The sequence below is a fragment of the Hyperolius riggenbachi genome, chromosome 4, assembly GCF_040937935.1.
Source record: "Hyperolius riggenbachi isolate aHypRig1 chromosome 4, aHypRig1.pri, whole genome shotgun sequence".
In the NCBI taxonomy this organism is placed as follows: Eukaryota; Metazoa; Chordata; class Amphibia; order Anura; family Hyperoliidae; genus Hyperolius; species Hyperolius riggenbachi.
In genome coordinates this window covers 244,091,769-244,114,592 of record NC_090649.1, presented here as the reverse complement: position 1 = coordinate 244,114,592, position 22,824 = coordinate 244,091,769, and the positions used below count along the sequence as shown (strand labels likewise).

Sequence of the window (22,824 nt, the reverse complement as noted above, 5' to 3'; positions counted from 1 at the left end):
ATAGGTGTTTGTAAACAAGGACGTAGAAAAGTGTGGCAGAAGTTGCTAGGTTAATCAATTTGTGTTGTAAGCATCCTGGCGGCACCCAGGTGAAAGGTCCAGCACATCCCACCTCATATAGGGGTTCTGGCCAGTTGAGTGCTGTTCCTCAACCAATCATGACCAACTCCATGACATGACCGACCCCACAACGAACCATTTACACTACTTGTATTTTGTGTGCACCAAACAACCAACTCATTTATATATTGCATGCGCAAGCAACACAATGAGCTGCACGACATGGCCATGCTCAAAACAAGCGCACGTCGTTCAAGCAACTTGTACACACATGGCCAACTGCAGGATATCTGCCCAAGAGTAGTGCGAGTTGATCCACCGGATGAAGCTAGCAAACCGCCGTTATTACTCACTCATCTAGTCATTTGTCATGTGTACACACACTTGACTGAGCAAGATCAGATGACAACCAGGTGCATTTGTTGGACGTCTGTACAGGCCTTTAGAGATCAGCACTAGAAATGTTCATCACTGGATAGATTAATTTTTCACTGTTTTACATCCTGGCAAAAATTAAAGTGGAACTGTAGATACTTTTTAAACACACTGTTTCACTTAACCGGGGCTTCTGAAAGCCCCCAGCAGCCGTCCTGCCCCGCCCCGGTCCTCCAGGAGTCTCCATTCTCCCGCCGACGCTCCGTTCCTTGACTTGAAAGTCGAGGCCAGCGCAGCCCTGCAATAGCAAGGACCGTGAAGAAAGGATACGCATGGCCAGAGCCGCGCAGGCGCAACTGGCCTGGCGGCAGGAGAACAGAGGCCCGTGGAGGACCGGTACAGGACGGCTGCAAGCCCCAGGTAAGTGAAACCGTGTGTTTAAAAAAGTATTTACAGTTCCGCTTTAAGGGCTCGTTCCCACTATCGCGAATCCGCATGCGTCCAACGCATGCGGATTCGCACATGTAATGTGAGTGGATGGGGCTGTTTCCACTCCTGCGGTGGCGTTGTGCGTTTTTTTTTTGCGGAGAAAAAACGCACAAAAGAGGCAACGATTTCGCCTGCGTCGGGAATCCGTGCGAATCGCCGCTAATGTATTTAATAGTAAAAACGCATGCGTTTGTTACATGCGTTTTTACCCGCGATTTCGCACCTTTTTCAATTTTATTTTGCCCTGGCAGTGTCATGGTTAATTTCGCATGGCACCCTGCCATGCGAAATCGCACGCGAAATCGCGGGTAAAAACGCATGCAGAAACGCATCCGCATGCGTTTTTACAAGCGTCGGAATGCCGGCGAATCGCGTCGCAACAGTGGAAACAAGCCCTCAGTTTATCTGTAATTATTAGTGTTAGTAATCATATATTTAAAAAGCGTAATTACAGTCCAGCATAACATGCAATAAAAGAAAAAAAATTATTCCTTTGTTCTTTACTGATCATATACATTCCACCAAATCAAAGTGCAGCAGTGCTGAGAGCAGCCATTGCATTTGTGTGTTACTTATGTACAGTTCATTCAAAAAGCTCTTCACTGAGGAAAATAAGCACTCTTCCGCTTACAATCAGTAAAGCTTGCACACAGAAACGTATGTTTGCATTAGGCTCAACTTTCAAAATGTTTGATCAAAGAACAACATGAGAGTTCACTGTAGCTTGCACAGTGACTAATAAGTCTCCAGGGAAAAAGGAAAAAAATGATTCTATAAACCCCATATGGCTCCTCGCGCCCCCCCCCCCCCCCCCCAAATGGTCAGGGCGGTCTCTGTTGAGAATCTAGTGTGTGTGTATTGGTGTGTCACTGAAGAATCCAGAGCGCAGGATCTTCTCAGCCTAGTGCATTGTTCCCCTCCTTACACTGTTCACTGGAAGCTGCTCCATCATGCGCTGCGCTATAGCCCCAATTTTGTCCTCAATAACAACAGAATACATTGCTAGGCTGTATCCTGGTGACACATTTGTACAGCACTCAGGCCTGAACTGTTACCTGAGGTTTCCCTCAGCTTAAAGGACAACTATAGTGAAAGGTATGTTTAGGCTGCCATATTTATTTCCTTTTAGGCCGCTTTCACAGTGGGACATTACAGGCGCACGTTACAGTAATGAAAAATCAATGGGCTGTTCACAGTGCCCACGTTGCGTTACATTGTAACGCTGCACGTCAAATGAAAGTACTGCATGCTGTACGCTATACGCGGCTAAGCGGCGTTAGACTGTTTGCACATGCTCAGTAATGTTGGAGGAGGAGGTCTCCCCTCCTGCTCCGCGGCCAGCCACATGGCTAATTAATTTTCACTGCACTGTGTGACGTGCAGTGTTTACTTCCTGGAGCGGCCGCTCTGTGCGGTGATTGGCTGGCGGGACCACGTGATGTGGATCACGTGGTCTCCGCATCGCATAGCACAAAAAGGAGCACCAAGAGCTGCATAACGCAGCTCTAGGTAGCGTCCTCCCCCAACACCACCAGGCGTTGCGTTAGGGGCACGTTATGCGACCTATAACATCCCCTAAAACGCAACGTCCTGGTGGGAAAGAGGCCTTAAACAATACCAGTTGCCAGACAGCCCTGATATTTTTGGCTGCAGTAGTGTCTGAATCACACCAGAAACAAGCATGTGGCCAATCTTGTCAGATCTGATAATAATGTCAGGAACACCTGATCTGCTGCATGCTTGTTCAGGGTCTATGGCTTAATGTATTTGGGAGGCAGAGCAACAGGATAGCCAGGCAACAGGTATTGCTTAAGGCTGCATTTCCACTTGTGCGGTGCGAATCGCCGCGGAAAAAATTCGGGTCCATGCGAATTTTCATACGAATGGATGATGATGCATGCGAATTTAACCATGGCAGTGCTGGTGTGCTTTTCCATTGTTTCCATGCGAATTCGCATGAAAATTCGCATGAAAATTCGCATACCCAAACCTCATGCGAATTTCCTATTAAATACATTGTATGCGATTCGCATAGCGGTATGCGGCATGCGAATTCTGATGGCTCTGCCATGCGAATTTTTTCTGCACAGAAAAACGCAAAGGAATCCTGACAAGTGGAAACAGTCCCATTCACTTGTATTGCTATGCGAATTTGCATGCGAAAACGCATGCGAATTCGCGATAGTGGAAATGAGCCCTTAAAGAAAAAAAAAAAAATACGGCAGCCTCTAGATACCTCTTGCTACAGTTGTACTTTAAAGGTGGCCATACACTGGCCCGATTTGCGGCAGTTTCGACAGCAGATTCGATCACTGGGATCGAATCTGCTGCCAATCGTTCGCGCAACACGCACCCGCCGATCCGATTTCCTCCCGAAATCGGATCGGTCCGTCGATCGCGCCGTGCGGGAAATTACCCTCGATCGCCCGCGGGTAGGGAGCGCGTCGCTAGCGGCGGCCGATCCGATCAGGTATACATTACCTGAGGCTGGCTCCCGGGCATCCCGTCCGTCACTGCTCCCGTCATGGCACCTCCGGCATCCTCGTATAACTTCCGCTGTCATGCCAGTGACAGCGGAAGTACAACTAGAGGGCGCTCTATTTGAACTTCCGCTGTCACTGGTGTGATAGCTTAAGTTCTATGCGGATGCCGGAGCCGGAGGTGCCACATGACGGGGACATCACGCCCGGGAGCCAGCCTCAGGTAATGTATACCGGCGGGGGGAGCGGCGGCAGCACCACCACAACAGATTGTGATCGGTTTCAGGCTGAAATCGATTCACAATCTGTTTGCAGGAAAGGCAGCCATACGATCCCTCTCTGATCAGATTCGATCAGATAGGGATCTGTCAGCTGGTCGATCTGATGGCACATCGACCAGTGTATGGCTGCCTTAAGTATCTGTTTTTACCCCCTTATCTACAGTATAGGTTTACTTTGATATTACATCCACTTAGTGAGAATATACATGTGAGCAAATTCTGTCCATGGTCCAGCTTTCTTGCTGAAAATTATTAAAGTGGACCCAAATTAAAAATACAAGATTTAAGAAATAAAATCTATTTTCTAAATTATAATAATAAATAGCAGCCTTTTTTCAGCTGCATGATGACAAATATAAAATATTTTACATTTATTGGAGAAACCCCTACCTTCCTTTCATTTTGCCGGGAAATAATCCGGCAAACTGGTGGAGTAGATGGTGTCCAGCAAAGAAGGAATTGCTAATGGCTGCCACCTGTATAACCCTAGTTATGCAAAGAGAAGAGTGAAAAGCATGCACTGAAATGCTCATAGGCTTGAAGGAGTGTTTATATTTGTATGTGTCAGAGTGGTGCAATTAAATATTTTGAATTAAAAAAAATGTTTGGTTTGGGTCCGCTTTAACTGACCAATGCACCATTCAGGCTCATAAAGATAGTGAAACTTCACTATTGCGAAATAATATTTTTTTTTTCAATTCAGCTCTATACATTGCAGGGATTCATGGCAAGGTTTGTTACATCATGTAAAACATGTGCATGTTAACCACACAAGTCAGGAGACATATGTTGGAGTGTTAATCTCTACTACTAATCTATGCTGATAATTATTAAACATTCAGTGATATGGTAGATAAGCATGAAAAAAAAAAAAAAAATAAGATACAGCAAACTCGGACTGACTTTTTTTATCCCATCAGGTGGCAAAAGGTTGCAGCCCTGCAACTGCATGAGATTGTGACAAGGCAGGATTGCTAAATAGCAAATTGGCAGAAGCAATCCACACTGGCACGCCTTTCAATGTGTCAATTTGATATTTAGAGATAAGCAAGTGAATGAGACTTTGTATAGCAATAGTTACAATGCAGATTTCAAACAATAAAAAAAGTACTATGACGCCGGACAATAGGAGCAAAAACAGAACTAATGTCATGAAAGGAAATGAGCGACATCGGCAGAAGCGAGCAGCACGCATCACAATTACACTGACATTACAGCACAAAATCAGGCCATTGCCAAACACTTCCTGTACAAACATTAACAGTATGCAAAATGATTTCTACATGAACACAACACAGACACATTACTTCTTCATATTTGAGACATGATTAACATACCATAGTCAAAAAAACTGCCATGCTCATCAAAATACGCAATGCAAATTCTTTAGTTTCATCATATTATTACCAGCTGTTGTATTACATACGCCTCAAGAAATCAACTATGCATCAGACAATGGAACATATTTAGAGATCCAAATCTCTGCATTAAAATGGAACTATTATACTAAAGTGGTCTGCAATCCACAGCTACGTCCACATGCTGGTTTAAACACAGCTGTGATGGATGATAAAGACCACCTTGGCTGAGAATCGTGAGTCAATCTAGTGTGTGTACAGCGTCTGTCTGATGTCTACTAAACATCCAGCATGCTGGATCTTTAACGATCCCTGCCGATCATTTTGCTCTCCCCACCTGCAGGAATCCGCTCCCTCCGTCATTCTCTCCTTGTTCTCCCTCCACCCCTTTCCATAACCAAAAATCCACAAATGTCTACGAGCCTAAGGGCTCTTTCACACTGGGATGGTGCGTTATTTTTACCGCACCCCACCGCAGGGCATTGAAAGTCTATGGGGACTTTCATTCCGACCTGGTCTTGCGGCAATGCGTCGGAAGTGCCGATTTTGCTGCATCCCTGATGTGAAGGCAATTGCACGTTACCATGTGGTGCTGGGGAAATGTGCGGCGGACCGGAAGTCGTGTAGGTCTATGGCGACGCGCGTGTGTTAAAATACCCACCACAAGTTTTACGTGTCCTGCATGTCCCTTTCTACACACATGATCGTTTCGGCCACAGGAAGTGAGTGTCACTTCCTGCTTGGCCGTGTGCCAGACTGGAATTCCTGTGTAGTAAGGCCAGTTTTTGGCTGTGCGGCCCCTGGGACGCACCGCTGCCATCAATCCGCATTGTGAAACCGGCTGTGGGGCCCGTTTGCACTAGACATGAATTGGTGTGCATTTTCTGCACACAGATTCGCATAGCAATGCATTTCAATGGGTCTATTTCCATTATAAATCAGAATTTGCATGCAGAAAACATTTGCACAGCAATGTTACAATTTTTTGAATGCCGCATGCAGTTTGTGTGCATTTTTGCTTTTGCAGGTTTTCGGTTTTTTGGCAGGTTTTTGTGTGCGTTTTTCTGTATGTCAATAGAGTGAAAATCAAAACAATATACATGAAAAAACATAAATAACTATTACGCATGCAAATTGTCATGTAAAAAAAACAAACAAAAACAAAACAAAAACACAGATGCTTACGTATGTGAATTTGCATACGCATGCGATTATGCGTCAGAAAAATAGTATCCAAATTTGCATGCTCCAGTAATTACCTCACCTGTGCAGGTTTGTGGTTTTCTGCAAAACATGTACTGTTGGTGGTCCTTGAGGACAGGGTTGGGGAACTGTGCTTTAGAGCCTTCCCGGCCTCCTCACGTTCCCCGTGTTCCCTGCAGGCTCCCCCATTAGCAGAGTGCTCTCTTCAACACAGGTTTCCGAAGACGGGCTACTCTGTACTGTGCATGCGCGAGCGCAGTACAGAGCCACTGGTTGGGAGCCCAAGTGCTTCCCAGACAGGAGATTCAAACTGAGGAGCCTGCGGTAAAACAAGGACACCATGGAGGAGAATAGAAAGTCTCTATAGGACTCAGAGCCTTCCCTTTCCTTAGGAGAGTATCTGTTTGTTTGTTTTTGTTTGTTTGTTTCTTTTTTATTTTAACTTCAGACATGCTTTAAAGGTGGCCACATACCATACAATTTTTTTTAAATATCTGTTCAATTCAAAAATTGCAATCAATTGTTCTGATTTTAACATTTTTAAAAATATAACCAATGTACCACACACCTATGTTCATTTTTTTTCCCCCAATTATGATAAATATTATTGGAAACTGAGAAAATTGCTAGGGTGTGTATATTAATAAATTGACAAACACACACACACCATACAGTCTTTGGAAAAATTGGAGACAAACTTTCAGCATTCCGGATGGATAAAAAAAAAAAAAAAATCAATAACTGGAAATCCGATCAGATTTTTCAGTCAAATGAAAAAAAAAAGTTAGTTTTCTTCAGGAGATCCGACCATATTTATCAAATTGCTGTAAAATCGTATCATTTTATTGTATCCTGTGTGTCCACCTTTAGACTGAGTTCTAAACAGCACCTGTGATAATCCGATGCAAAAACAAAAAAAACAAACAGCTTAATTCAGCTGCAAAACAGAAGTAATGACCTGTTGAACTTTCAGCACTAAAACATTATCAGCATTGTTTCCTCAGCCAGATAAAGCAGGGTATAAACTTACATCAATAGAAAAGAGAAGTTTTCCACAGATGTTTTTTTGTTTGTTTGTAATGCATGTTTTAAATCACATGTAAACCATGGTCAGCTGACTGTCTGACATGTGAATCACACACATGCCGTGTGACATACTGCAAACAATTCTTTTTTACCACAAGCAGGAACAGGAGTGTTGCTTTTTATTTACTTTTCTGGACATTTAGTTAAATCCATCTTTTTATTGTATACATAATAGAATTTTTATTTTTAATCATTTGCTGAACAGGAAAACAGAGATGGACTATAGACTATTTCTTAGATGGGCTAGTCTGATATGTAACTACATTTATCTCATATCACTTCAGGTACGTTTTAAGTTGGTGACCATATTAAAAAGAAGCTTCCACCATGCAGTACATAAGCTCAAAAGGCTCTACAGGGTTTAATGTTATGCTTTTAATGAAATGCACATATACAATTAATACCCACCTGAATATAAGCATATTTACACGATTACATATTAGGGCTGTATTTTGGGTTCATGTGCCCCTTGGTACCCTTGAGGATTGGTGCCCCTCACCACCTCCATATGTATATTGCACAAATAGATGGGGTGCCTTTTGGCAACATAGAACAGGGCAATGTGTACCCTTCATACACACACACACACTAGAGAAAATTCATAAAAGCCAGAAAATTTGTACTTACCTATGTAATTTTCCTTTCCTGATACAACTCCATGTCGGCATACTTCCTGGGTTAGCTCCGCCCCCCTGACCCCTATAGGACCCATCCAAAATTATAAATAAGGGTCATAACCCCTAGCACCCCATTCTCGTATATAGGACTCAGACACAAAAAATAAAAGGGTGGGTCGTATGCCGACATGGAGTTGTATCAGGAAAGGAAAATTACATAAGTACAAATTTTCTGGCTTTCCTGATACCTCCATGTCGTCATACTTCCTGGGATTTAACTAGCACAAACAATAATCAGACGGGAGGGTTTAATGCACAAAAAAACCTTATCTTTATCTTTTAGCAGACAAGACTTTTTTTTCCAAAATTGACAGTGGTAAGTACAGAGGGATTGATTCTATAATGCTTAATAAAGGTTTTAGGAGTAGTCCAATTTGCTGCTTTACAGATTGTTGTTAATGAAACACCGGTTGAGGCTGCCCAGAAGGCAGCTACGCTTCTGGTTGAATGTGCTGATGTTGATGGTACTTGATCATCCCCACTGGCTCTGTAAGATGCCTTTATAAGTCTCACTATCCAGGTGGCGATAGTTCTCGCTGAGACCTCTTTCCCCTTTCTAGGCCCGGAAGGGCAAATAAAGAGATGTTCCGAGTTTCTGAATGATTCTGTAGCCGCTATATAACCCTTGCAATGTCTAATGGATGATCTCCTGCCCCTTCCTCTGTGCCGGCAAAAGCGGGCAGAGTCCATTCCTGGTTAAGATGAGCAGCCGTGACTACTTTAGGTAGGCAATCAAAAACTGGCCTCAGTACTACTCTGTTTGGAAAGAACATAATATATGGATCTGATGCTCCAAGAGCCTGGATTTCTGATACTCTTCTGCCGGAAGAGATTGCGACAAGGAATGTTGTCTTTAATGTTAGGTTCCAGATAGAACAAGTCCCAATCGGTTTAAAAGGAGTAGAAGAAAGATACTCAAGGACTAATGGTAAGTCCCAAGAAGGAAGAGTCTTTTTGATGGGAGGTCGGATCTTCATTAGAGCCTGAAAGAACGGCTGTAGCAGTCTGTCTGCAGACAATATCTGTCCTATGAGGCTTGAGATGGCAGACACTTGTCCTCTCAACGTACTTACACCTAGACCCTTTTCCACACCAGGCTGTATAAAGTCCAAGATATGAGGGACTGAGGGTGTTAAGAAATCAATTCCCTTCCGGGATGAGAAGTCTATAAAATTTCTTTCAAACTCTGCGATATGTTTTATTAGTCGAGACTTTCCTTGCTCGAAGCAAAGTTTCAACTACCGAAGGTGAGAACCCTGCGTCTGACAACAATTTCCTTTCAATTTCCAAGCAGTCAATGCTAGAATTTCCAGATTCTGATGGAACAGTCCATTCTGTGAAAGGAGATCCGGTATTGTTCGTAGTCTCATTGGTGGACATATAGACATATTCATCAATAGTGGAAACCACGGTCTTTTCAGCCAGAAAGGGGCTATTACTATGGCACAAACTCTCTCTGTCTGTAATCTCTTAAGGAATCTCAGAAGCGGTACTGGAGGGAACGCATAAACCAGTGGTGCTTCCCATGGAGCTACTAGCGCATCTGTTCCACTCGCTCCCGGAACTGGACGTCTCGAAATGAAGCTCGGAACTTGGCAGTTGAGATTGGAAGCAAATAAGTCCATCTGGGGGGAGACCCCATAACAGTACAATCTCCTTGAAAATCGACGTATTCAATTTCCATTCGTTGTTGTCCAATTTGTTTCGGGAAAGCAAATCTGCCTGAATATTCTTCTTCCCCGGAAGATATACCGCCTTGATAGCGAACAGATTCTTCTCTGCCCACTTCATTAGGGGAGAGAGTTCCTTCATTAACGAGGTACTCCTGGTACCCCCCTGCTTTTGTACATAGGCAACTGCAGCCTGATTGTCCATCTGTATACACAAGGCCAAGTTCTTCACTAAATGAGCAAATGCCTGTGTTGCTTTGAACGCTGCCCTAAGTTCCAGTATGTTGGATACTACTCCCTGCTGAATACTGTGCCAACGACCTTGAGACCATTTCTGGAAACAATGAGCTCCCCATCCGATCTGACTGGCGTCCGAAGTAATCGTGATCCAAGAATACAGAGTTAACGGATGTCCCTGACTGAGATTTTCCCAGTTGGTTCACCACAGAAGGGAGAGCCTGCATGACATTGGTAACTTTATATTCTGGTTCAATGAGACTTGATTCCATTGCCTTAGGAAGTTCATCTGGAAAGTTCCCATATGCCATCTGAACCATTTGACCAGTGGAATCGCAGATGACATTATCCCCAATATTTGAAGACATTGTCTCGAAGATAAAAGCGGGCACTGTATCGCCTGGTGAATCATCTTGCTGTAATTCTTTACCTTTTCCACTGGTAGGGATACTGTGTTCCTTCTGGTGTCGAAATCTGCTCCCAAATAGATCAATCTTTTTGCTGGGGATAACTGACTCTTAGTCTTCTTGGTATTGATAAACCAAACCCAGTTCTGTCAGAAATTGCAGTGAAGTGTCTCTAGATTTTCTCTGGAATCCGCCAGGATCAATATATCGTCTAGATAATGGTATATTCGTATATCTCTCATTCTTAAAACCGCTATTGCTGCCACTAGAACTTTCGTAAATGTCCTTGGAGCGGTTGCAAGTCCGAAGGGCAGCAAAGTGAATTGCAGATGAATATTTCCTATGCAAAATCTGAGAAACCTCTGAAATGTCGGATGAACTGGTACATGTAGATAGGCATCCTGTAAGTCTATTGACAACAGCCAGTCGTTTGGCATTACTGCTAGGATGATCGACTGCGATGATTCCATTTTGAATTTCGGAATTGTTATCGCTTTGTTTCAGATATTTGAGATCGATCACTGGTCTGTAATCTCCACTCTTCTTTTTCACTAGAAAAAGTTGAGAATAGATTCACTTGTATCTTTCCTCTGAGGGCACTATACAGATCGCTCTTTGTTTCTGTAAGGTAATTACATATTCCACTAACGTGCTTGCTTTGTGTTGATTCCCTGGAAGTAGAGTTGGGAGAAACCTGTCCTTTGGAGACCAGCAGAATTGCCACTTGTGGCCCTTTGATATGGTAGAAATCACCCAACTTTCCTGAACTTTCTCCACCCAGATATCCCTGAAGCTCTGAAGCCTTGAGCCCACTGGTGACACCAGGGTGGACGTACCTTCAAAAGGACTGCTTAGCTTGAGTTGAACGTTGGATACCTGACTTCAAGGATCTTGCTAAAGAGGCTTGGGAGCTTTTCCAATTAGACCTATATGGCTTTCCAGGTCTATGACTTGGCATCTCTAAACCAATTGGATTGCTGTTTTCTATAATTTTGCAAATTCTTCCTTGGTGGTCTGTCCTGAGGTAATAATCCTGATTTTCTGCCAGTAACTCTGGCGATTGCCTTGTCCATCTCACTACCGAATAGAGTGGCACCGTCATATGGAATCTTTTCCCAACCTTGTTTGGATCCCAAATCAGCTCTCCATGGCCTTAGCCAAAGGGCTCTCTTGGCTGTCACTGAGTTTAGCATAATCCTAGAAGATGACCTCAAAATCTCCATGGAAGCTTCTCCAACAAAGTCTGCCAAGATCTTCAAATCCTCTAATGCTGCCAGAATTTCTGATTTATCCGCATCTGCCACAATCGCTTGTTCTATTGTAGATGTCCAGACCTTTTGTGCTTTTGCCACTGAAGTAAGTGCAATTGCGGGTTTGCAAGAAGCTCACGCCATGAGATATGATTTCTTCAGGTCATTATCTACACGCCTTGAATATTGCCGAATCTTCCTTTGGTAATGTTACATGCTTTACAAGTCTCGATTATGAGGAGTCCACTGTAGGAGGGTTCTGAAGAAAAGCAATCTCATCTTCCTTAATGGATATAATTTTTTGAGAAACGATTATGAAAAGAAGGTTTGTTTTACACTCTCTGCCACTCTTCTACAATTAAACCTTTGATCTCCTTCATTAAAGGAAAGGAATTTGATTTCCTATGTAGATGTGAGTAATACTCTTTATTTTGCTCTTGCTCTGAGGGGGGGTTCACCCACTCTAACGCCTCCTTTACTGCAGTAATGAATGGATTAGTGAGTTTAACCACTTCACCACTGAGGGGTTTTACCCCCTGAGCACCAGAGCAATTTTCACCTTTCAGCGCTCCTTCCATTCATTCGTCTATAACTTTATCATTACTTATCACAATGAAATGAACTATATCTTGTTTTTTCCGCCACCAATTAGGCTTTCTTTAGGTGGGACATTATGCCAAGAATTATTTTTTTCTAAATGTGTTTTAATGGGAAAATAGGAAAAATGTGGGGAATTATTTTTCAGTTTTCGACCATTATAGTTTTTAAATAATGCATGCTACTGTAATTAAAACCCATGAAATTTATTTGCCCTTTTGTCCCGATTATAAAACCATTTAAATTATGTCCCTATCACAATGTTTGGCGTCAATATTTTATTTGGAAATAAAGGTGCATTTTTTTCAGTTTTGCGTCCATCCCTAATTACAAGCCCATAGTTTATAAAGTAACAGTGTTATACCCTCTTGACATAAATATTTAAAAAGTTCAGTCCCTAAGGTAACTATTTATGTATTTTTTTTAATTGTAAATTTTTGAAATTTTTTTTAATTACCAAAAAAAAAAAAAAAAAAAAAAAATGGGGAGTGTGGGAGGTAATGAGTTAATTTTTTGTGTAAAAATCATTTGTATGTGAAAAATGTGTAGGGTGTAGTTTACTATTTGGCCACAAGATGGCCACAGTAACTTTTTGTTTTAATGCGACCTCCAAGCGTCCTTCCGGAAGCTTGGAGGAAGTATAAGGAGGCTGGACACGTGAGTTTTTTCTCACAATGATCGCGCTGCCCATAGGAGAGCAGCGGATCATTGTGGGGCTTAGATCAACGAACGGGAATGGATTTTCCCGTTCATTGATCTCCGGGCGAGCGGGCGGCGGCGTGTTTACTAGCGGCGGGCAGCGTGTTTACGAGCGGGAGCGCGGACAGCGTCGGGTACGCGGAAAGTACGGATTTCTCCGTCCCTGGGGGTTAAAGGATGGAAAAAGGGACGGAGAAATTCGTACGGGCGGGGTAAAGTGGTTAAAGTGAAATATGCATGGAGTTTCTTCATCCTCCTCTTCAGTCTCCCCCATGTCCTGCTGGATTGCTGGTTATTGCGTTGTAGATGAATGGGCTAGTACTTCATCTCGAACAACCTTCCTTATAATCTCTGTAAGATCTTCATTTTTTTCTTCCTGGCCTTTAGCCAGCTGATTAAAGCAAGAGTCACAGACCGTTTTGTCTGGCATCGCCGGCCTAGGGCAAGCCCAGCACTGTCCTTTCTCAAGCAATTGCCTGCGGATTGGCGAGTAAGATCTATTCCTTGAATTGTAACGTGTATGATGACTTGATCTGGAAGACCGCCGTCTTGACCTAGATCTTGATCTAGACTGACTTGTGATGTTGTTTCTTATGTCTCGAGCGGAAGTGTGATCTATGAGATCTTGCCTCCCCGTGGATTGTTTGGCATGAACTGAAAGACATAAGCAATAATTTAATTGCTTTCTTATTCTGTAGTAGTCAACTTTTTTTTTTTTGTCCCTTTAAATCTTACCCCGAAGGACCAGGATCATTATTATCGGCCGTATTCACTGTGGGGAATAAGGAAAACAACCATTAATATCTCATATTGAGAAAAATATTGATCCCACAGAAACTCTAAAGAAAAACTATGGCTTACTGATTCCAAAATACTCAATGTAAAAAGGTTGTCAGCCAAAAAAGGAATGTCAGCGGCTCTGCGGGAATAGTTTCCCCAACACACGCCTTCCAGCTCTCTCTCAGAGAGCACAGACGCTTCTGAACTTAAATACCTCGCCCCCTGGGAGCGCAGAAGAGTCCTGGCGCAGAAAGGGCACGCCTGCCCTTAACCAATATAGCCACAGCTCACTCAGCCAAGCTTAGAAATTAACCCTACCCTCGCGCATACCTGACTTCCAGACGCCGAGTGGCATGGCGAGGAAGGGATGCAAGCGGCGGCCATAGACCGCAGATCGCCCGGACAGCACCGCGCTACCACCACTACCAGAGAGGTTAACACCAACCTGCATCAGCTCTGCTGAACTCCGCAGCATCCGCCGCATTAGTTACCACAAACCAGCCAAGAATCTCACAGAAGCAGACTTGTGAGTAAAGCGCGCCCGAAGGGCACCCAGTGATCCTCTCAGACATTTAGCCCGCTATAGGGTGCCGATAATGATCCACAAGAGGCCTTGATAAGGCACCTTAAGTAGCCAAAGGACACTCTTGTTCCCCAGGGAAAAACCCATTCCATAGAAAAACCTGGGTTGAGGGTAAGAGCTCAATGAGCCAAACAAACATACATGAAAGAAAGAATAGCCTAACAAAGTATTCAGAGTTGATAATAGCTACCAAACCATGGATCCTATAGTGTCTGAGGACAAAAAAAAAAAGAGAATGGGGTGCTAGGGGTTTTGACCTTTATTTATAGTTTTGTATGGGTCCTATAGGGGTCAGGGGGGCGGAGCTAACCCAGGAAGTATGACGACATGGAGGTATCAGGAAAGATGATGTCCTGGGCTGTCTTAGCTGAGACTCTTGTGTGTTTACAGCTGCCTGGCGGTGGATCACTAAACAAATAGCAAATAACAGAATTGTGTTTGTGTGCCTCCCACATGTAAAAAAAGGTTACTCACTCATGCATTGCCCATCATCCCTCCTCTTCACACACATGGCTCTAGACCAAGTGATGCACCACCCAAGGCAGAGTTCCTAAAGTCATACCCCACCCAGTACATATTGCACACACACACACACACACAATTACAATGTACACATCTGGCTGGAGCAGTCTGAGTCACTGTCTATCTTTCATGCTCTCAGCACACAGACGCACCACAGCTCAAACAGCAAAAACTGTCTTTCTTGCAGCTCTTCCTCCCTTTTCTCTTACCACAGATTGTATGGAGCAGGATGACCACATTTCTTGTCCTCATAGTTCCTGTCAGGTGGCTGGCCATGGGCTGGAAACTAAGAGCCAGCAGGGAACGTGTATTATATCTATAAGTGGGCTGGAAAGCAGATTTACCAGCAAGGTCAGCCAAATACCAACAAGGTGGCAACTCTAGAAGCTTGCACCCCCTCCAGTCTGCTGCCAGATTTCTTAGAAAATGTCTAGTGGCAGAGAGAGAGTGTAAAACAAACCAGGGAAAGTACTATCTATGACACTGGCCTACTGTACCTAATGGTAAATACAACCCTGGGTGTTAAGAATGAGTGACCGTATATTAAAACTACATATTCATAATAAGGGAATAAGGTGTCACACATTTATACATGTGCCTGCAGCATATGGGTAGCTGACAGATTTGATCAGAGAGAGAGATTTGTGTCTTGATCGAATCTGCCCATCATGGCTAGATGTAAGGGCACCTTTAACAAAAACATCTGTCACTTTGCATTCCTAAAGCCCCATCTACACCATACAATTTTTTGTCTGATTCGATTCATTGACTCGATTCGATCCGACATGTCCGATCGGGATTCAATTCGATTCAATTTGCCATTGCAAAACATTGTCAAATTGAATCGAATCGAGTCCCAATCGGACATGTCGGATTGAATCAAATCAATGAATCGAACAAAAAAATAAAAAAAATAATAAAAAAAAAAATTGTACGGTGTAGATAAGGCTTTAGGGCCCGTTTCCACTGGAGCGGAAACCGCTCCGAATCCGCAGTTTCCCAGCACACAAAATCGCACGGAGAAACTCTGCCATAGGGGATAATGGCGCCGTTGGCCGAATCGCTTGCGCTAGTATTATTTAAAAGAAAATAAACGTGACAGCCTACATATCGCTCTCACTTCAAGTGTCCTTTAAAAATATTACATTTCCATGCTGTTCAGATAAATACCTCACCTTGGTTTTTTACTCTGTCAGTCATTGGAGCCTTCATTTATTTTATGTGGTAGCTCTGCTGACACCCCTAAGAGGAGCTGTAGCCATTCATAAACATGACAACTGTAATGGCTCGTTTCCACTAGCTACAGATTTGCAGCGTCTCCTCTCATGCGAGCTGCAATGGGGGACACTGCCTCAGAAACAGCCATGGCTCCCATTGGAAATAGGCCCTAAAGCTTTACTACTCAGTAAACTTCCTATGCCAGTGACAGCTATCACAAGCGCAGGAAATGAGGCTTTATCTCTTAAAACAGGGACATGCACCACATTAAAACATGGCAGGGAATCTACTGCTCCCAACTCTGTACAAAACTTAAAGGGAACCTTAACAGAGGGATATGGATGTTTCCTTTTAAACAATACCAGTCACCTGGCTGTCCTGCTGATCTCTTTGGCTGCAGTAGTGGCTGAATCAAACAGTTGAAACAAGCATGCAGCTAATCCAGTATGACTTCAGAGTGCCTGATCTGGATGCTTGTTGAGGGGCTGTGGCTAAAAGTATTAGCGGCACAGGATCAGCAGGAGAGTCAGGCACCTGGTATTTTTTTTTTTTAAAAGGAAAAATCCATATCCTTAGTTTAGGTTCCCTTTAAAGGCCATCTATGCTGATCAGCTAGCTATGTTAACCTCAAGAAATGAAAATACATTTACTATATTTTCTCTCTTGTACAGAATGCTCCTAGGTTCTCTGGATAAATCATTAACTGAACAGTGTGCGTGTGGTGGCTTCTGTCTATTGATTCAACTAACATTGACAATAGCTCTGAAATATGAACATTAGCAAAAGAAGTTCCGGTCTATAGCAAACGTTTGTACAGGCAAAAAAGCATCTGTCACGTAGCAAAGCACCTGTGTGTGAATGGCAGACATTGCTACTTGTCATCTTCTAGACTCTAGAGCAATATCAAAGCAAGTCTGAAGCAAATTTTAAAATAAAAAATAAAAAACTGATACTCACCTAAGGAGAGGGAAGGCTCTGGGTCCTATAGAACTTTCCCGTTCTCCTGCAGGTCTCCTCGTTCCCCCGCAGGCTGCTCCGTTCGAATCGCCCGCTGCTAAAGACTTCAGCGGTCTGCGTAAGCACTCAGGCTCCAAAGACCGGCAGCTCGGTGCTGTGCACGTGCAAATGCATCAGAGAAGGCAATCGCAGTACGGAGCGCCCGAGTGCTTCCGAAGACTGCCGAATTCTCCTAACCCGGAGAGAGCAATCCACGACCAATTGGTCTTGGACTGCTAACAGGGGAGCCTGCGGGGTACCGTGGAGACCGGCAGGAGCATGGGAAGCATGGGAACCCAGAACCTTCCCCCTCCTTAGACCTGGAACCCACTAGCAGCACATTTATAAGCACTTGTGATATGGAAAGCGCTTGCTAATGTAATACTATAGGGAGTGATCCCACTTGAGAGATGGTACTTTTAAAAAAATCCCCCATAGCATCAGGGCTGTGGAGTCGGAGTCGTGGAGTCGGGCAATTTTGGGTGCCTGGAGTCGGAGTCGGGAAAAAATGTACCGACTCCGACTCCTAATGAATTTGTAACTGTAATTAAAATAGAAAATATGATAAAATGTTCTATTTCTCAAATAATAGTCATTAAAAATAATGTATATATACAGTAATAGCTGTGCTTAGTCCACAAAAATGAAATAAACCAATCAAAATTAGTTACTTGTGCTGCTGCAATAAAGCAGTCCCCGTATTTTTAAGGTCAGATATACATATTTGATTGTGACTGTATATATGATGTGTACACAGGAATCTCTTATATATACTAAATAACATCTATGCTGTAAGAATAAAGCCTGATGTGTAGCTGTGTCACTAATAGAGATGGTCAACAAGATGGAAATAATTCTGCATTGATGCTGATTTATGCAAATGTATGCACTCCCTTTGCTGATGAAATCAAATAATTTGATATGTTGTTAAAATTTGGTTCGATGACTACAAATTAAAGGGTAACTGAGACGGATGAAAAGTAAAGTTTTATACATACCTGGGGCTTCCTCCAGTTCCCTTCAGGCTAATCAGTCCCTCGCTGTCCTCCACCACCCGGATCTTCTGCTATGAGTCCTAGTAATTCAGCCAGTCAGCGCTGTCCGGCCGCATGCCGCTCCCACAGCCAGGAACATTCTGCACCTGCGCAATAGTGCTGCACAGGTGTAGTATGCTCCTGGCAGCGGAGTGTGTGCATGCGCACTACGCCCGACTGGCTCAAGTACCTGGACTCATAGCAGAAGATCCAGGTGGTGGAGGAGGACAACGAGGGACTGATTATCCTGAAGGCGGCTGGAGGAAGCCCCAGGTATGTATAAAACTTTAATTTCATCTGTCTCAGGTTTACTTTGTTACACAGTAGTACTATACTCTACATATGCACTCCCCACAGAGCTGCAGGGAATCCACTGAGAATGCTGTGCACATTGAACACAGAGGTGTTGTCTGTTTACAATCTCCTCATTCCCCTGCAGAGTACCTGCACATCATTCTTACATGCACCCACACTTACATTGCCTAGGGCCTGATAGATGTTCTTTGTTCCGGTTTATACCTTTTACAAGTACTCTTACCAAGGAGTAGTTTTAGTCTAAAGGGAATAAATATAGTAGTCTACATATCCTTATCACTTCAGTTGTCTTGTAAAATTCCTAAGCGTTGGCAGTTAAGAGACGAATTTCATGTTACATACTTTTAATCAACAAAATTGTAATATGCAAATTAGAGGAGTCGGAGTCGGTGGAATCCTAAACTGAGGAGTCGGTGGATTTTTGGACCGACTCCACAGCCCTCCATAGCATTAGCAAGAGATTCTTCAAATCAAAAAGTGCTGCTAGTGGGTTTCAAACCTCAGCTGAGTATCAGTTTTTTTTATTTTAAAATTCACTTCAGACTCCCTTTAAAGAGAGTCTGAAGCCACAGAAAATCACCCTTTTTTCAGCTAGTCCGGTTAAGCACTAATGGCTTAGCTGAAGCGCTGATATCCCGCGGCAAAACTAGGCTTTATTCACCCCGAAATGCTCGGGGCAAATTGTGGGGCTCCTTCCTGTTGGAGGCAGAGCTTTGAGCTGCAGCTCTGCCTCCATTCGCATCTATCTCCCGCAGATCTCCGCCTCCTCCCCCCCCTCTCTAACTTCTTTCACTGCGAGGGACGGGGAGGAGGCGGAGATGCGCGGGAGATAGACGCAAATGGAGGCAGAGCTACAGCTCAAAGCTCTGCCTCCCCGGGCAGCAAAATCCACAACCAGGAAAGTCATGGATTTTTGCCCCGGTATTTGGGGGTGAATAAAGCCTTGTTTTGCCACGGGATAGTGGTTTCAGCTAAACCATTAGTGCTTAACAGAACTGGCTGAAAAAAGGGCGATTTTCAGAGGCTTCAGAGTCTCTTTAAGGCCTTGTTCACTTAGCTGTTGTGTTATGGGATCTTTTTGTTGTCATGTAACAGTATTGCATAAAGTGTTGCAAATAGTTTAAAACACAGTGAAAACAACAAAAAGTCCATACTATTTGTCCAAATCCAGAGTTGTCCAAAAGTAAATAACATTTCCATGACTTACCTTACAAACAATCTCACGGAACATAACTGGTTTGCAAGTGGGGGACTGTCTGTACTATATAATCTGTCACTCAGCAGGGACAATAGACCCTGCAGAAGAGGCCAGAAGCCACAGGGGGGCCCGTACTGAGAGACTGACAACTAAGGGCAAGGAGAGAAAAAGTTTTCTGCTCTCTGCACAATTGTTCTAATGACAGCATCTGCTCAGCCACTGATAAGGAATCATACAAAGTTTTGCAGACAAAGATTTGTAAACAATTCCTATTCAGTGTTCAGCAGGGTCTTGTGTACAGCTCTTTTCCACCCTGAGCCTTTTTTACCCCTCCCCAAATGCTGTGTCCTGTAGTGATGCTTAAAGAGAATCTGTATTGTTAAAATCGCACAAAAGTAAACATACCAGTGCGTTAGGGGACATCTCCTATTACCCTCTGTCACAATTTCGCCGCTCCTCGCCGCATTAAAAGTGGTTAAAAACAGTTTTAAAAAGTTTGTTTATAAACAAACAAAATGGCCACCAAAACAGGAAGTAGGTTGATGTACAGTATGTCCACACATAGAAAATACAACCATACACAAGCAGGCTGTATACACCCTTCCTTTTTAATCTCAAGAGATCATTTGTGTGTTTCTTTCCCCCTGCAGCTATCTTCCACTGAAGTGTCAGGCTGTTTCTTCCTGCAGAGTGCAGACAGTTGTGCCTGTATGTAATTCTTCAGTATGTGAAAGCCCTGCCAGCTCAGAGGAGGATTTATCCAGCTTGTAAAAGATAATAGAGCAGAGAGAAGCTGTACTAATCTAAATAACCCACAGGCAGTGTGCAGAGAGGGGCCAGAAGGGGGGAGATGCATCACAGAACCACAACACTGAAGAACTTGGCAGCCTTCCAGACACAGGCTGACAAGTCTGACAAGAGAGAGATAAGTTGATTTATTACAGAGACTGTGATAGCAGAAAGTGCTGCAGTAAGCCAGAACACATTAGAATAGCTTGTGGAAGTTGTAGGATGATAAAAAACAGGATGCAATTTTTGTTACGGAGTCTCTTTAAGGAGTCTGGGCACAGAGAGAAAAAGCTTTATTCTACTGGCCAATCACAGACTGTGCTTGCACATGCCCAGTGAGGTGAGGTTCTTACATAGGGACATGTTGAAAAGGACACAAAGATGTGCCCCCAACATTGCTGACAATGTAGTTAGTAATGCATCATATTGGATCACAAAGAACTAACCACTAAAGTTCTTGCAGAAGATTTTGCTGAAGTTTCTGTGTGGGGCACCTCCCTGCCATCCAGCCCCCCTAATAATATAGAACAGGCATGTCTTTACAGCAACTGTTCCTTGTGCTGGGAATACACCATGAGATTTTTTTGGCAGATAGATGGTTCGATAGATATTTTCCGAACAGGCCAATCTGATTTTAGATCACTTTTCTGATCCATTTCTCATAGAAATGAGTGAAAAACAATCATAAATCGATCATAAAAACGATCAAAACATAAATCGACAGTAAATCTGCTGAAAAATCTCATTGTGTATCCCCAGCATTAAAAGCTACCCAAAACAATGACTATCATAGTTTAGTGCTACAGTCCCATGTTTGAATCTTTGCAGAACAACATCTGCATGATACCCCTCGATAACATACTGCCAGATTAAAGCGGACCTGAACTCAGAACTGCCTCTACTCTAAAAGATAAGAAACCGCATAATAACCTTTAAAGAATAAAAAAAAGTCTTTGTTACGGCTGATACAAATCCTGCAATAAATCTGCAGTTTGTCTACTTCCTACTTTCATGGCAGCAGACCTATTGTTAACATCCTGTGTTTACAAATGAGCTCTTTGCCATGGCAGTCAGCTGACACAGCTGAGGGATCAAATAATTTGTGCATAGTTACAGATAAGGTGGAATTAGACAGGCTATACTCTCTAAATACATACAGGCTGCATTTCTCTATATTTTCCTACCATCTTGTGCAAGAGTGGGCTCTTTCCCAAATAGGCCCTAGATTGAGTTAGGCAATTAGACTGCAAGTCCTCCTGAGGGACCATAGTCATGTGACTTGCTAGATGTAGTCTATAATAGACTGTAGACAAGGTGTCAGCGCAACAAAAATATTTAATAAATATAACAATGGCAACATTCCCTGTGTTTGCCCTTTACACATGCTATAGAAGTAGGGGGGGGGGGGGGGGTAATCCATCAATTAGAGCAAAATGTCAAAAACAAAGATAATCAGTAAGATCTGCATTATACTATCAATATTTTTTTAAAGCAGCAAAAGTTAACTTAACCAACTCACAAACTGTATTAGGTACGTGCGCACTCCACTGTTTAGCTGGGGTATTGTACCATTAAACCCTCCATTCAGAAAAACCAGCAAGTAACCCTGGGATGAGTAGAGGAGCCGGGGACTTACTGTGGTGGAGCAGGAGGAAGATGCTGTATACACCTTCGTCACCATCCTCACGCGAATTCTTCCAGGCGAAAGCAGGTCGGACTCGTACAGGTCTGCTGTGCCAAAAACCACGCCGCGTCCAGCCAGCAATTCCCTGCGCCTGCGGAGGAATCCCGAGGAGCAGAGCCCCACTGCACAGTACTGAGTGTGCGTCCCTTTTACACAGAGGGAGACACTACACTAATCCAAAGCTCACCCTGGTGTAATCAGGGGACGCCCAGTGCACCGCCCTCACTGTGAAAGGAGGAGGAGCAGACAGCGAATAACACCGAGCTGCAGAATGTACTCGACAGGGCTCGGGAAGATTGATCCAGCACTGCCACTATGTGACCCTGAAAAAACACAGGCTAAAATGCGCTTCCGTTTTTCTTACAGCTGAATTGACGAGTATGCTATAAAGTAGTCAATACTGCCATCTTGTGTATAGACGCAGGTTTTGCAGGGAACTTAGGCTATTACTAGCTATGTAATACATTATAAATTCCTAGGCTTCAATACACGTACTTATAGCTCACACATTATTCTCAGCGCTTGTCCCTCAGTTAGGCCTGGAACCCACTACATCGATATCCCTAATCGCAATCGCAAGGGATTTGTATGAGCATTTTGTAAGCAATTTCATGAGCGTTTTCTGGCGATTTTGGTAGCGATTTTAAAAAGTGTAAGCGGAAAATGGCCTGGTCGGGGGGCGTGTTGACATAATGACGTAGGGCGGGTCTTGCCGGCACATCGTCCCCGACTTCCCCATGAGCGCGGTATTCAGCGTCTCCCGCCGCGGATTCGGGAAGCTCTACACACCACAAATAATAAAGTGGAAAAATTGGAAGCATCTGTGGCTGATCTGC

At 43.6% G+C, this 22,824-nt stretch overlaps 1 protein-coding gene across 1 annotated transcript in view; it reads right to left on the bottom strand.

Moving 5' to 3' along the window:
* Positions 1 to 22,209, bottom strand: part of SH3BGRL2 (SH3 domain binding glutamate rich protein like 2) — a 46,814-nt gene extending 24,605 nt beyond the window's left edge. The window contains exon 1 of the mRNA XM_068281530.1: positions 21,941 to 22,209. Within this exon, the coding sequence (XP_068137631.1) occupies positions 21,941 to 21,985 (45 nt within the window). The 5' untranslated portion in view covers positions 21,986 to 22,209. The remainder of the gene's footprint in view (positions 1 to 21,940) is intronic.
* Between the last annotated feature and the right edge of the window lie 615 nt (positions 22,210 to 22,824).